The 17111-nt window shown below is 32.5% G+C and overlaps 2 protein-coding genes across 9 annotated transcripts; one reads left to right on the plus strand and one right to left on the minus strand.

Annotated features, from left to right (window-relative positions):
* Positions 1–578: 578 nt before the first annotated feature.
* Positions 579–12244, minus strand: LOC105216536 (A-kinase anchor protein 200). 6 transcript variants are annotated; one of them, XM_054226601.1, is made up of 6 exons: positions 11946–12241; positions 5269–5441; positions 4628–5026; positions 3139–4486; positions 2194–3075; positions 579–815 (listed from the first exon to the last, which is right to left on the minus strand). In XM_054226601.1, the coding sequence occupies exons 2-5, from the start codon at positions 5422–5424 to the stop codon at positions 2324–2326; spliced, it is 2655 nt and encodes an 884-aa protein (XP_054082576.1). In that variant the 5' UTR covers positions 5425–5441; positions 11946–12241; the 3' UTR covers positions 579–815; positions 2194–2323. The 6 variants fall into 6 exon arrangements, with proteins under 6 accessions (XP_054082576.1, XP_054082575.1, XP_028898871.2 ...); XM_054226600.1 differs by having other exon boundaries at positions 3118–4486; XM_029043038.2 differs by having other exon boundaries at positions 2194–4486; positions 5269–5466; positions 11946–12244.
* Positions 12245–13156: 912 nt separating this feature from the next.
* LOC105216512 (uncharacterized) lies at positions 13157–16006 on the plus strand. Of its 3 annotated transcripts, none has more exons than XR_008470246.1 (3): positions 13158–14981; positions 15058–15098; positions 15361–16006. XR_008470246.1 is itself a non-coding variant. In XM_054226602.1 (2 exons), the coding sequence occupies exon 1, from the start codon at positions 13453–13455 to the stop codon at positions 14959–14961; it is 1509 nt and encodes a 502-aa protein (XP_054082577.1). In that variant the 5' UTR covers positions 13157–13452; the 3' UTR covers positions 14962–14981; positions 15356–16006. The 3 variants fall into 3 exon arrangements, 1 of the variants encoding a protein (XP_054082577.1); XR_008470245.1 differs by having other exon boundaries at positions 13161–14981; positions 15356–16006; XM_054226602.1 differs by lacking the exon at positions 15058–15098 and having other exon boundaries at positions 13157–14981; positions 15356–16006.
* The last annotated feature ends 1105 nt before the right edge of the window (positions 16007–17111 follow it).

Raw genomic sequence — 17111 nt, forward strand, 5'->3', positions numbered from 1 at the left:
CGGTAGTCAGGATTTTCAAAAAATTAATTTTTATTTTTTTGCATTTTCGTTAAGTGTAATATCGTAAAAATATTCTCTGAAAATTTAAGTTGATAAGATAATTACTTTTCGAGTTATTCGACAAGTAACAATGAAACGTTAAATGCGTTTTTTCCGAAACAATGTTTTTGGAACTGGTGACAAATTTAACTCGAAAACCGCTCAGTAGATTTTAATGAAATTTATACAGCTTTACATAATAATCCTGAGCCTAATCGAGGCTTTTTCTTTTTTTCCAAAAACCTCGATTTTTAAGACAAATAAAAAATTTCCTAGGCGTCATTTTGTTAATTTTTGAGAAAAAAAAAAAACAAAATAGCTACGATCAGGCCCAGGATTATTTATTTATAAAACTAATTTTTCTTATCCGATTGACTTTGGGTTAATCTCCAAAGACTTATGGTTGTCACCACAAGGGCCTTTTTTGGAACTGGGTCAACACAAACTTTGGAAATTATACTTTTCTTTTTAAATTTTCGTGACTTCAAATCAAATCATTGTGTAATTCTGCTCGCTCTATGACAATAGTATAAAATGTGTTTTGTTTTTAGAAATTTTGTGTATACTTTATTTTGCATATAATCTTGGATTAGGGATATGAAGTTGTACAAAATGATTAAAATATGTAAATGTTAAAAATGTATTTCTTTCGTTTTTTTTTGTTTTTTGTTTATTTAATATAATTATGAGTAGGATTATTCGCATATAACGGGAAGATCCTGTGTTGTGACCTCTGCCGCAGCACTCTCCTTTAGATCCTTAGCATTAGTAATATCCTGTACAGACGAAGTGAAAGAAAGAAAATAGAAACAATTTTTATAAGAGCAAACTTGATGTAATTTTATTTAAATGAAACATAAACATAAAATAAAACGTTACCATATTTAAAATTTAACATATGAATAATGCGTCAAAGTTATGTCTACAAAAATGTTAAAATATAGAGAAGGGAAGGGCGTCTAGGAGTTTGGCACTAATCAAATAGTTAGCACATGTAAATGTGTAAAAAAATAAGACACTCACGTGATGAGCTAGTAAGGCGCATAGAATACAGCACATTTGAATATGTTTTATTTCATTTTTTGTTTTTTGTTTCTTAACGTTTAATATGAGTGATTGCATTGGTGCAGGGCATTACTGAAATGCGTACAGTTATTCGTAGAAACATGTATATAAGTTCGAAAGTTGTATTTTTATTAATTTTAATTTTGTTTGACAAGAGAAACATAAGGTGATTTTAATAGGTATATACAAATTTTTAAAAACGGTTTAGACAAATTCGTATTTTCAAATAAATTATAAACAAATAAATCAGAGAACATAAAAAAACGTAACTACATTTTGCATAAAAGCATACGTTTAGAATTTTTATGTAGTATTTTCAGCATTATTTTTCGAAAGGAAATATATATTTTATGTATTATAAAAAAATTTGTTAATTACACATCTTTAAAATGTTACTTTGTTGCGTATATCGAAAATGTTATAAAAAGGCGTTGGTTAGTAACGATTTTACGAATGAATTGTTGACCAATTAATTTTTTCAACGTTTTTTTTTGCCGCGTATAAAACTGTTGATTTACAATATGCTAGCACAGTTGAACTTCCATAACTCGAAGTTATAGTTGAATTGGCAATAGAAGTCAAATTTCATACAAATTACCTTCCATAACTCGGAAGTTTTTTTGTGGATTATAGCGATTCGAGTTAGTGAATTTCAGCTTTCAAACAAATTAATACTTAATTTAATATTTTCTTTTTTTTTTTTTGAAATTCAAACCAATTAGTTACTCAAACAATTAATATATATATTTTTCTAAATGTTGAAATTATCTGACATATTTGTAGTTTCAAGTAAGTATTATGCGCTACTAAATTAACACGACATTATTAGGTATTTCGTTGTTGTTAGCCGAAATGTGAATATTTTGTGGTTTTCTTTAAATCAATCAGCCAATCAATTCATCTAATACGTATAACAGCGCTATGAACCATGCAATCAGTTATCGAAAAGCAAATACAACAAAATGGCATATGATCTATATATATGCATGTATGTGTTTTATTTCTAGCAAACAATGTCATTCGGTTTGAATTTTTTCTAAACCTCTTACAATGCGATTAGTCTATTTAGTTTGGAATTTTGGTATTCACCTTGGATGCACAAACGGCAATTGTTTTCGTTTCGTATTCGAATTTAATCATATCTTTTATAAAGTGCTGTATTTATAGTTCGTTATTATAATATATATGTATTTTTGTTTGTTTCTTTGTCGTTTGAACATTAATTTTGTAGTTCATCAACGCTGACCACAGCCTGACTACACATTTGTGTATCGAAGTCTTTTTCCTCCTCCACTATATGCTTATCAGTCACTTTTAGGCTCTCGTGTAAATGCGACTCAATAGTTATCTGTGTATGCTTATCAGCATCTGTATTCTCGCAATTAATATTTGACGATGCCATTTTCTCAATAATTTCATCCATAGAGACATCCTTCACATGCATGGAAACTCCATTACTTTCAATGGCATCCTCAGCTGGTTTCAATTCAATATCTTCATTATCAGTCTTAATATCTTCAGTTGTTGTTTGGATATCGTTTGTTTCATTTATATTCGGCTGTTGTTCTTCATTATCTTTTTGTTGTTGTATTAGCTCTACAGCTTTTTCGGTTATCTCATTAACGACTGCTGTGGCCGCCATTACAAACTGGTCTTCAGTGTTATCGATACTTTGTTCCGGCACTCTTACAACTTCCTCTGTCGTATTAGAAATGTCGCTTGCGATAACATCCTTCTCGACTGTCAATACGTTATTCTGAATTTCTTCCACTTTTTCAAGAGTAATTTCTGGCGCTTCAAAAACTTTACTTTGCTCAGTCACATCGGTAGTAGTTTCCGTGTTGGATTCACATTCAACACTTTGCGCAGATGTTACAGGTGCAGTTTCCGTTAAAGAGGAAGCAGTCTCGGTCTTAATCTCTTCATTATTGATGGCTTCATCAACAGAAGGCTGTGAATCATCTGTGCAAGGTTGTGGATCCTCAGTGCACGGTTGGGGCTCCTCAATACAAGGTTGGGGATCCTCAGTGCAAGGTTGTGGATCCTCAGTGCACGGTTGGGGCTCCTCAATACAAGGTTGGGGATCCTCAGTGCAAGGTTGGGGATCCTCAACGCATGGTTGTGGCTCCTCAGTGCTAGGTTGGGGATCCTCTGTGCAAATTTGCGAATTCGGTATGTCATCGAGATCTTTTTGTTGTGGTGTGGCGGATATTGGTGACTCTGACGTTTCGTTTTCAGCAACAATATGCGTTGAAGTGTCACAGATACCTTCTTCCTCAGCTTGATTATTATCATTGAACGCAAAAACTGATACTTGTGAAGGTGGAGGGGAAACAGGTAGCGGAGGAGGTTTTGGGGATTCATTAGCCGTGGACGTTGCACTTACAGCTGCAATTAAATCTTCGCTTTTATCTGCAGTTTCGCAAACAGTGGGGGTTTGATCTGCAGGTGTGTCAACTGGCGCTTCAAGCTGGTTCGGCGCTACGTTATATGCATCAACATTAGGGACTTCAGTTTGTTCTGTGACTGAAACTGTAGCTGTTGATGCAGGATCGATCACCTTCGCTGCTACGTCGACTACAGCGATCACTGCTGCTTCTTCTAATTTGTTTTCAGTCAAATCTGTATTCATGATTTCGTTGGTTATTTCGACTTTTTCGCTAATTTCGTTCAACGTCGATTCGGTGGTGTCGGTGGGGTCAGGGATTAAAATAGGGGTTGTTTTGGGTGAGGAGGAAGTAGTAGCGGTATTCAAAGTAACTAATTCATCTGTGAGGGCAGCTTTATCTGTTTGGAATATTACCTCAACTTGTGATTTGGACTCATTTTCAGTTTCGAGTTCTTCACCATTAGCGCTCGTACCATTTTGATGTACACCATTGTTATCGGACATCTCGTTTACAACATTTGGAATGCTTTTCATTTTTTCGGCAACGTCAGACGTTTTCCCCATCAAGTCCGCTGCTTTGTCTATAGCTTGATCTTTCTGGTCATCGGCTGTCGATAACGTTTCAGTGCCGTTATTTTCGATTGCATCACCATTACTCACGTTAGTAGGTGCACTTTCAGGAGTCTCTGCGGCTAAATTAGTGGCAGTGCTAGTAGTTTGCTTCTCAGTCTGATTATTTTCAGTGGCAGTGGTTGAGCTATTCTCAATTAAAACTGAACTTGTTGTTTCGGTGGTGTTGTTTGTGATGTCGGTGGTATTTTCGTTGGAAGTGATCTCCTTAGCAGGCTGCTCCTCAATTGGTGTAGTTGATGTTGACGTCTTTTCGCCATTCAGTTCTTTCTCAGAGCTTTCGCCGTTTTCAGTTGGCTTCTCATTTGAATCCTTCTCCTCAGCATCGCCGGCAGCTCCATCTTTTTGCACTTTTTCAGCCGTCTATTAAAATAATAAAGCGAATTAATTCAATGTTTGCATAAAATGAAATACAGTTGAACTTAGAGTTATGAAGAACTTCGAATTATATAAGTTCGAGTTATGGAAATTCAACTGTAATACAATTACTATATAAACATTTACCTCTTCAGTGGCAGCACCATCACCCACTTGTGCTGCGGCGGCATCACCATTTGTAGCTGCTGCTGCATTATCAGTTGCTGCATCCTCGGCCTTAGCTGGCTTTTGTTTATCCTTCTTTCCAAATGAAATGCTACGGAAAGACCATTTCTTTTTAACCTTCTCCTTCTTGGGCTTTTTGCTGTTCTCATCAGAGAGTGGCGAAATTTCTTCAGTGCTTTTATCACCATCCTTTGGGCCAGTTGATTCGTCTTCCTTGGAAGCAGACTCCGCAGCACTTGCATTACTTTGTCCCGTATTACTATCACCACCACCATCTTGTGCACCACTATCGCCACCACTCTTTTCAGTTGTCAAATCTTTGTCATTTTCAGTTTCATCACCATCTTTTTTCTGTAATGCCTCAATAAAAAAATAATAACAATAAATATTTTATATTTGAATATTAAATAAAGTGTTTATAAATTGAAATATGCTGTTGAATAATTCTATACATACTCAAAAATATATATTTTTTGTTTAAATATCTTATCCAGCAAATACTCAATGAAATGAATTCATAGAAGTACATATATAAAAAATTATCATAACCATAAAAAAATATATACAAATATGTATGTTTTTGCATATAAACTATTGTATACCTCCGTTTCAACATTCTCCTGAGAACTTGCATCGCCATTCACCTGCTTTTGATCGAGATCTTCAATTTTTTCCAATTTGCCGGTAACATCTTCATCTGGATTCTTCTTGGCTTCGGTGGTTATATCAACTGAACGTTTGCTTTGAGTTTTACCCATGTTGTCTTTTTTGACGCCTGCAATATAACAAATGCAAATTGACTATTAAGCATTAGAGATAAATCCAAATGCACAGAGAATCAACAACTGGCAACATGCTGCAATGAGGCTGGTTTATTTATAAGTGACTGTTTCGATAAACAAAAATATCTATCTACCAGAAGACGAAAATACATTTTTTAAATCGAAAAAAAGAAAAATTAAATAATAAAACAATACAATCACATTGCTGAGTTTCTTATCAGGCCACAAACTTGTCGTAAGAGAATGCTGTAAAAATGCGCACGCAAACTGCTTCAGTATGTTCCTTCATATACATATATGTACTTATGTATGTATGTAGGTATGCATTTAGAGTACGAGATGCATTACGCATTCGTTTAACTCAAGTATCTGTAGCGCATAGCGGATGTATGTAAATAAACTATAGCCAACAATGCCTGCTGTCTAATTGATTACGAATTGCAATACGAGTACATGACTCTTTGTTTCAATCGTATCGCAAGACATGCATTTTCAACTCTATGTACTTTAAAGAGTATGTATAGTATATACTTATAGCACACAGGCAACGATATGTGTACTTATACATATATAAATATATATCAGACTTGAAGTTCTATGAATCATATTACATATAAACATACGTACCAAGCTAAATACATATAAATAGTATTGAATATATATGTTTATATATTTTTATAAACAACGGTATAGTCTGACACACCAATTTTATCAATATGCGAAACAATGCAAACATCTTTTGATCCGACAATGAGTGCATGACCGTGTGTTTATCAGGATAATGTCAAGTTTTGATCATTTTAAACACACCCTTTTTCCACAAATCTATATAAATAAGCACAAATCATTAATTAGGTTTAATTATAGTTAACAGAATTTATTATTAATTTACGCAATTAGTTTTCTTAACTTTTCAATTAAACCACAATTAGTATATTGTACACAATAAACAGTGTCATACATTCAACTACAAATATTCACAACAGCATATCAAAATGAAACGTAAATGCGGAAGCCCGTAAACGTTTTCAAAAGTAATCTACAAAAGACGACTGATTAAATTGAAAAGAACAATATTAAGAAGTCATTCCCCACTTTGCAGCAATTTATTTTTCTTTATTATGCGTGGATATGTATAATATAAATATATATGTACTTCTAATTAAAGGAAAATAAATGAGATAAAACATAGCGTGTAAAGGCTATCAAGCGTTTGTTATATGAAATTCAATTTTAATTGGGGTGAGAAAATGACTCACTGTAAAATCCACCCTTCAGGCAAGATAATTCAATAAATCACTCCTACTTAGTGTATGTAGGAAGAAAGGAAATGCGTTACATTTGTATATCACTCAGAAAGCACTAAATAAATTTTGATTGGTCAACACAAGTTGTATGAATTTTCGCAATGAATTTCGAAACAATTTGTAGCGTTGCACTCACACGAAAAAATGGTAACTGAATACACATACATGAATATGAGAAGCTACTAGTTTTGGTCTTTTTTTAATGCATCTAGTTACATACATACAATAATATGTAAAAGTGAAAATTTTTATACAATTTTACATTTTACACATAAAAATAAAGAAACAAATTCGCTCTATATCTTTAATTTTAATAAAACACCAATTTATGAATAAAATAATTTTAAAATTTACTTAAAAACTAATTTAATTGGAATTATGCATAATTAAAAAGAATAAAATAAATTATGAACTTTTTTCTGAATTGATGTTACAAAAATATCCTCAAATAAAAATGACGGTGACGATAAAAAAAAATAAAAAGTTTATTCAACAGCTCAGTACAAAAAAAAGCAATCAATTTATATTCCTTGATAAACTAATAAAGCATTTGAAAATATGGGAGAAATCGAAATTCCTCAAATGACTTTATTCTATATGTCAGTCGGCACACAATAATATCATATCAAATAACAATGATAATTGTATTTCTAGTGGTCACAGGCCATGATATAGCACCATTGTTACTTAATTTCCGACACTTTGTGATGTTTGTAAATTTACGTCCATTTTGCATCTCACATCATTGTTATTCATAGTAGTTACCGTTTTGTATAAGAATACAAAAAAAAAGTTGAAATCGTACTTCAACCCTGACAGAATTTAATGGAAGTACATAGTTACAAATAATATATATAAATACATGCTTATATGTATATGCATACACACATGTAGCATGTGCCTATTAATTTGGGGAAAGTTATATTTAGTTGTATATATATATGTTACATTAAAAATAAAAATATGTATTGTTATGTCTATGCATTTATTCAAAAATTATGCACAATTCGTTATTTTTATAGTGTATGTAACATGAAATGTGCAAAGTAAACCAAATTTACACTCAATTGAGAAAAACGCACAATTTTGTTATTCATACTAATCAAAAGCCTCATCAAAAGCGCTGCAGTCTACCGAGTCTACAATATGCAAAGAATTCATGAAGTGAGCTGTCGTCTGGATTGTCATCATTTTCTTATTTTCTGTCCATTCTTTGTAGTTGATATGAATTATTGCTTTAAATTCTCAACATAATTTGTCATAACCATTTAGGAAGTATTCAAATAGTAATATCCGCTCGAATATGACACATACATACATATGTATATTCATATACATACATACATACATATATTTACTGATACATATTGATGTGATTATCTTATGTTATGTTCGGAATTATAATTTCTTTTATTTTTTACTTTAATTAAAAGTAAAAAAGAATAATCATTATAGCTATTTAACATATTTTTAATATCAACAAGACAATATAAAAAGGGTTGAGCTTATGAATGTGCATGTTACCGGTTATTCACCTGACCCACTATAAGGTTAATTTTTGTACAGAAACTTTCAAACAAACTAAAAATCTTTATTACTTCAAATATTTTTCGTAGTACAAAAAAAAAATAACTATTTGTACAAAAATTTAATTTTTTGTTTGGTTTACGACTGCTGACCATAGTATTAGAAATAAAATGGCCAACACTATTCAATAATTCATAACCATTCACACTACTTCCGGTTGGTAGTATACAATTTTCTCCGTGTTTATATCTATTGCGGTGGTGGATAGAACAAATATGTATGTACATATTTATTAATATGCTTATATACGAAACGGTATGTTATATGTAAACTGCGTCAAAACGTATCATATATGCATACTACTAGTGACTAATTGCCGTTACGCCACCGCCTTGATATTTAAGTATTGCTTATGCGGGTAAAGATAACCATGTATAATTATAGTCGGAAATCATATAAGGCATACATTTCGTTAAATTTAGCAATTGGCAACAATTCGGAAGCACAATGGCCGCTGACGCCTACAACGCAAATTAACCGTTATATCAAAATTTTATTTTGTCAACTTATTAATTTTGTATAAAAAAAAGGAACTTTCACATAATTGACCTTCACATGGAGTTAACCGCCAAAATAGTAGCAACAGAAAAGCCGCCTATTAACCGGCAGTCACATTAATGTACCAAAAAAAACGCTTCCATATGTATGAGCATGTACACACATCTTTGACTCTATGCATGTACATATAACTATTTATATATAATTTATCTATAACTTAAGTTTATACATACATACATACAAGTATACATTAAATTTTTATTGATATTTGTATGTATGCATATTAGTGCCGGCAAAAAGATGCCACGCGAGTTCATGCGTTTGAACTCGTAAACGAAAAGTCCAACGCAAAACATTTTCTTGTACGTTCATTGACCAATATAATGAATGTATATATGGATGTACATATATATGGCACGTTTATATGTATATATGTATTGATTGTATGGCAGTAGTGAATAAATGACGGATAACTAATGTCTAAACCTCAATCAATCCCGCTCAAACTATGAAATGACGCAGCAAAGTACACAGTATAAAAGGCTTTTTACGGCGCTGTGACGTTGGCCGATGTGAAAAAATGTTTTCAGAATTTTAGATAAAACATGAACGTTAGCAGCAGTCAAATATAAATTTCATATTTTATTCGAATTATTTTGGTGTTTTAGAATTATGTGATATTAAATTTTATATTATATAAATACAGTTGAACTTCCCTAACTCGAATCCTCATAAAGACACAAAAAAAAATGCGGTTTAGAGAGATCTTCGAGTTGCGGAAGGTAAGTTGTTTTAAACTTGTCTTCTATTTCATATTTCATAGTTCGAGTTATGGAGAACTTCCGAGTTATTGGAGTTCCGAGTTATGGAAGTTCAACTGCATATTATAATCTGATATTTAGAACGTAAGGAATATTGAAGGTAAAACTTATTGACAACGAAACGAATGCAAATAAATTCATGCAGTATTTATATCATTAAAGCAAATGTAAACTTAAAAAATCAATCACCCCGAGCTCTCAACATTTTAAATTTAATGCTAATGCTATCTTTTAACATAACATTCAAATACTCACTGCACTTTTCTTATAATATAAAATTATAATATTGATCATTTGTAATTTTAATAAGCTATCCCCAGTAAACAGATTACAATTAAGCTGCAACATTCAACGCCTCAAAGCAGGTCGAATGAAATGCATATCAAAATTACGAAATCATAAAGTGGTGATATTATTTTCAAGTTCACGTTGTATTGTTCTCAAAGTTATTGGAACCACAAAATATTATTGACACACAATATAATATATCCAATCTTTCCTGGATCTTGATTTGTTTATTAATGTAACTGATCACATTACTATTTTGTTAGTATTAACGCACTAATATACACATAAAAGCTTATAAGTAATGGTGGTTCAATATTTATATAATATGGATGTAGATACAAAATGTTCATATATCAACTATTAAATAAATAAACTTATATTTTTGCACAAATTTATTTATTTTTGTAGATAACATATCAAATTCTTTCTTCATTCATTTTCAAACAGACTATTATTTCGCACATCAAGCGTAAAAAAATACGAATTAAATAAACTTTAGGTACTTAATATCTACCTAAACCGTTTATAAATGTATGTAGAAATGTATATACATGTATATGTATGTACTAATTTGAAATGTTTCGCGCAACTAGTTATCTTGTCGCATATATTTATCTAATTTTCTTTTGCTTTCTGATAAAAAAATTTTAAATATTTTGTTGGTTTTATAAAGTATTTCAATTTTAAAAGAGCTGAGGAAAGTAATGCTGGATGTTGATTAATTAATATGCAGTTGTAATTTTAGAAACTAAAATTAAAATGCTAATAATCTACACTCATGTTATCAAGACCGCTTTGCAGTAAATGCGACGGTATGAGTAACTAGGTTCGCTTCTATTTTTCTATATGTAAATCGAGCTAAATATTTTGCGCAAATTATATATATAACTTAGTTACATACATACATACATATGTATGGGGAGCTTACTTTGAGGAATAACGCCCTTTTGTGCATGAAAGTAACTGGTTACGATAAATATTGTAATAAATGAATCGAATGTGTTAATAACATTACATGTTACTTAAGCAAAGGTTATATACATAGAATTATATTTAAATTACTTTTTATTTTAATAAATTAACTTGTATACACTTAAAATTTTGCAGTATTTCAATTTGTACTCATATATGTATATACATAAGTGAATGTGTGTAAATACATAAACCCTACATAAATAATTATTTACATTCATATATATGTAGACTTCATGTATTTCAACATTTTATAAAAGTTTCTATTTCAACATTATGTGTTTAAAATGTATATATATGAATCGTATGAATACAAAGAAAACAAAAAGGACCAAAAAGGAATTAGCGATTGAACGATTAAATTATAAATAACGAGTAGAATGAACGAACTTCGCATATGGACGATACAAACGAGTGAAAATAGACACGAAGTATTAAGGCGAAGGCGACAGCGATGGTCGACTTCAACTCGAGTGCAATACACCAGCAACAACAAAGCCGTATAATCCAACTAGCTACTATACCGGCGCCTGTGACTTCGCCTTTGGCGACGACGCGACCGCAACTCAGGCAGAGCTGCGGAAGGCACACCCAAATTGAACACATTTCACAGCTCTTAAAACGACAATGAACGACAGGAATCAAGGAGGGGTGAAGACGGCTTTTACACGGCCGACCGTCGACAATCCACTTTGTCGTGTTGTATTTCTAGTAGTACGATGCTACTTGGCGATGTTCCGGTTATAACTACTTACTAAAGATATAAGTAATTTAATTTACTTTAACTATAACTTCAATTTCTTTTCAAGTTAAACAAAGAAAATGCATTTACTTTAAAAGTGCAATGCTATAACTCTACGTCTCCGGTGGCTAAATATTTTTTTATTAACACATATCGTTATACAGAATTTTCTTTCAACTATCATACACAGCTACTCCTTTTTATAAACTTCACTTTTCATTCCATTCTTGACCAAAGCAAATTCTAAAACTTTAATTTCGCAAATCAAATTTTTCTAATTACCTGCTCCTTTTAGATTATATTATACTTAATTCTATTCGGCGTCTTTATATTAAATATCACTTTTCACCCGAATTTCGAAACAACTCCAAAAACTTTCTTTTCTATATTCGTTTTCTCTTCACACTCCACAGTGTTTCAAACAAAAATGTCTGCTTATTTCGACCGTAACTGAAGAATTGAAACGCTTTGCTTGATCCAAAGGCGGTGCATATAATGCGACGACAAAGACGCCAATAAGCGTTGCCGGACAATGCGCAAAAATACTATCAATTTCAGTCATCAATATTGGAGTAAAATTAACAGAAACTATTTGTCACTACAGCTTGACAAGTAATTTGTTATTTCAATAAAAAAATTTGCTGTTCTATACGTAAACAATTTATTAAATATACACTAAAGAGACAATTTTTTTAACTTCCAATTTAAAAACAAATATTATAATAGTAGGTGGCAATACTTTAGTGCAGCGACAAAACGACACCGCCTTTCCATTTTCGACAAATTCTCGAATTCGATATCAATAGCGTCACGGTGTTGCATTTCCTTAATAGTTGCCATTTACATGCGCAAAGTGCACCAAGGTTAATTTAAGACTATACATTTTATTAAGTTTAGCAATTAATTCAAGTTTTTGTTTTAATATATGAAATTTTTTTAAATTAAAAATTTTATTTTTTACAAATTTTGTATTGCACTTTTGTGTTGGATGAACATCCAAGGGTTTTAAAAGCGTCATTGTGAATGGTGACATGGAAAATCCTGGGAGGCTGAGTTGACATATAACACTTGGGACTTTATTTATAAAGAGAAATCCACAATTTTGACATTTGATTATAGACTTGCCAATATGTTTTCACATGATTAAAAGATTAATAGTGGATTTACATGGTATTAAGAAAGTATGTTTGTCAATTTATAGCCTTTATACAATGCATTATAGTTATAACATTCATTTTTATACATTACTTTTACAAAACACAAAATTTTTTTCGGTGTAGTGGTTAGACTGTAAAATATTTATATATGTTAAAAATGATTTGTGAAGTTTTTATTTCAAAGATTTCGATGTTTAAAAAATATCACCGGCATTCATTTAAATTTATTTATTTAAATATATTTTTATATATTATTTTAACTTGCAGTAATATTAGAATGAAATCTGCATAATATACGAAATATTTAATTAAAAGAGCATTTTAAAATTGATAGAAAATACGAACAAGAGTGTTTAAAATAAGAAATAATTACATTAGCATGAAAAATATTACAAAAAGAAGTTATTGTAAAATTCTGCTAATCTAATACAAATGCCAGTGTTGACTCCGTACAAATTGGGACTAAGCATTAGGGAAATTTAAAAATAAATCATACAACTTGTACCCCTTTGTGTGAACTGATGTACGACTTGTCGTAGAGACATTGCACTTGAAACCAGATGGTTAGAAACCAGACTAAATTTTGTAAGAATGTTTTGCTTTAGTATTCCGAAGCCGTTTTTGCGTGTCTAATGGGATGCATCAACAGTACAAAAAAATTAAGCGATTTAAAAAGCGAAAACGTTTTTCGTGCAGTGCGACTTCACTCCGAGTTGGCAGATCAAGGACGCACTGGATATCTGGAGTTAACACCGAGGGAACTAGTTTTTCGTACGGGCTCTAACCAACGTGTTGTATGGGCATTGCAACATCTACGCAGATATGGGCTTAATGGCGATGTATTCTCCTTTGAAGCTGGGCGTCGTTGTATGACAGGCCCTGGCATTTATACATTTCGTTGTCAACGCGCGGAACAATTATATCATCTATTTCAAACTTATATAAATGCTGTCTCCCTTGTGACGGATGATGCATTCAACTTTAGTGAACGTGAGCGTGATCATCCTTCACATACAGTGGGACGACCAGAAAATGTACAAAATGTAAACAACTATTTGGAACCTGCACCGTTAGTAGGTGCAGGCGCAGCAGTATCAGTTTTGCAACGTTCCCGAGTACTTCGAGATTCCTTCAGCAGTAGTCCACTAAGTTTGGACTCGCCAGATTCAGTTCCAAGTATATCATTTGCAACAAATGAAGTTGTTCATATACAGAGTCCGCGTTTGCCTAATGGTCTCGGCACGTATGTGAATACCCCTAATACAGGTATGCCCGTTGCCAATAGCAATGTATACTCTGAATATCCTTTGCGGTCACACGTAGAACACAATAATAACTTATCAAACGCGTCCAATGGTGTATTTAATACTCTGGCTAGAAAAAATTTGGTGAAGCATTCTTCTCTAGATATTCCACCAGAAGAATTTGCACCTATGCTTACACCACCATCGGATGCATTACACATGTATGCTAATGTTGAAAGCTGCTCACTTGCCGCCAGCAATTTTGGTTTTAGTGGCATGGTGGGCATGCGTAATGTGTTACGCGATCAAGAGCGATGTTATGAAAATCTAAATACTGACGAGTTGAAGTTGATCCTTCCAAAGCAAAAAATGTCGTCTTCAACGCCAGGAAGAAGCCATAGTGGAGTAGATGTGCCCTGTGATCCACAGTCAAAGCAAACGAAATCAGCCGGAACAAATGCAGTCAATTATATTGTTCTGGACTTGGACCAACCACGAAGTCCGACACCATGTTCACCCAAACTTCAAGTAGGAAGTGGCCTCTCTTTAACTGCCGTTGATGGCGCTGATGGAAGTATGCGATCAGGTTCCAAAACAGAATCACTTACTGATTCAACACATACTAGTGTAACTGCAACGACTCAGCCAATGACTATTACCACAGCAACGATAACAAACGTGACAAATACAACGAAACCAAATAGCGGTAGTGTTGAACAATTGGAAAAGAAAGAAGAATCTTCACTTGGTTACTCGACTATAGATTTTATAAAGACTTGTGCACTTATTAAATCGTCGACACACGGTGCAGACTTTGATGCAGAACCAGGCAATGAAGAATGCAGAATCACCAGACATAGTAAATGTGTGCGGAAAGCCTACTCTATTAGTGAATAGGAGAAATTGTACTTGCGCAGGTAAACAAATCAAAACGAACTAAATTTAAAATTATAACATACTTATATATATATATATATACTTTACTTTACACAGCGCTTTCATATTTGGAGAACACGTTTCCTGATTTAAAAAAGGTACGTTAGTGAATACGCATTTTGAATAGTATTTTAAGGAGAAATCAGCCTTTAATATTGGAGCAATGATTCCAAAAATATTTTTTCGATACTATTTCGTATTACCAAACTTCCTCGGTTCACAATTTAAATCGACTTAATGCAAAGAAAATATGGAATTATTTCAAACTTACTAGTTCTTTTGTTATATTAAAATAATATATATAATACAGTAACATGTCCATATTACTATATAATCTAACGATTTTATATTTCAGTACAGTGTACCAGCATTTAGTACAACAACATAGTTATAAGAGGCCTGATGTTGATTTGGACTTCGTTTTGAGATTTTTAATAGAAATATGTATGCCGGCATCGTGTGCCATATTTACCACATACAGAGCAGCACAAAATGTATACCGGACGGACATTTATTAATGTATATACATAAATATATGAAACGTTTAGACGGGTAATTGCTTTATTAAAGTTTTCAAAATTAAATTAATATTATCGTATTGATGCAATTGTGCAATTGATTTTTTTATATTATATGCATATGTATTTATGGTATAGTGTTACAATGCTATATTTTGTACTTAAGCCAAATTTTGTTATATTTTTCTTATAATTCATAGACTTTTGAAAAATTTGTACTTAAATTAATTTTTTTTTTATTATTGTTTACATTTATTATACATAAATAGTGCAGCTACATGTATTTAAAAGCTGTGTTTTGTTAGCTGTAGTAGCAAAAATGCCAAAGTACTCATATACTCGTACATTAAAATTTATCATAAATTTGTTATGGTTGTATTTGTATTGCCGAGAGAAATACATTAGCACCAACAATGTATGTATATGTATATCATTAAATGTATTTAAGAATAAATTGAATAATAAGTTGTAATTTAAAAATAACAAAATTGTTTTATCAATGTATGTCCATAATGACAAATGTGTTTATGGAAATACTGATGTATTTAGTATAGTAAAATGTTTCTAATGTTAAAATATCGTCTCACAGGAATAGATGAACAAACACTTATCTCCGAAAGGTGTACACAATATTTGCAAGTAAGCGTAGCAGACCATCTAAAGGGTTTTTCAATAAGAGCGCTACGAAAGTTTTTTTTTTAAATAAAACAAAAACGGAATATCAATGAAATTCTTTATTCCTGTGAAAGTAAATTCCATGCCATTATGCATGGTACTCGATTTTGTTTTGCATGACTACCACGGGCACACTTGCCCGGAGAAGAAGTCCAGACGCCGAACCCAATTTTCGATGGTTTTCAAGCATAAATCGGCCGATACTACTTCAATTTCACTTTCGATATTCGTACGAAGTTCTTCACTGGTCGCTGGTTTGTTGGCATAGACCAAATACTTGACGTAGCCCCACAGGAAATAGTCTAACGTCGTCAAAACCCACGACCGAGGCGGCCAATTGACTAGGCCATTTCGTGAGATAACACATTCAACAAACTTGATTTTCAATAAATAGATTGTGACATTAGGTGTGTGGCTTGTGTCACCGTCCTGTTGGAACCACGTATTGTCCAAGTCCATATCATCCAATTCAGGCCAGAAATATTCGGTTATCATTGAACGTTAGCGATTCCCATTCACAGTAACGTGCCGGTCTTGATCATCATGGAAGAAGTACGGCCCAATGACGCCGCCGGCCCATAAACCGCACCAAACTGTAATTTGTTCCGGATGCAATGGTGACTCAGGGAATACTTGTGGTTTGCTGCCTGACCGATAACGCATATATTGCTTATTTCAGCCAGAAATGAGCCTCATCGCTAAAGATGATTTGTCGATGAAAATTCCCCACAACGACGTCACAAACGCTTGAGAACGACTTGTTTGGGTCTTCCACAATTGATGAGCTAGCGGCAGCAGTATTCTTTTTATACTTTCACAACAAAGTTGCAACGAGAGTATTATAGTTTTTTTCACATAACGGTTGTTTGTAACACCTAAAATTAGTCGAGTTAGATATAGAGTCATATATACCAAAGT

Source organism: Zeugodacus cucurbitae, chromosome 3, assembly GCF_028554725.1.
Source record: "Zeugodacus cucurbitae isolate PBARC_wt_2022May chromosome 3, idZeuCucr1.2, whole genome shotgun sequence".
Classification (NCBI taxonomy): domain Eukaryota; kingdom Metazoa; phylum Arthropoda; class Insecta; order Diptera; family Tephritidae; genus Zeugodacus; species Zeugodacus cucurbitae.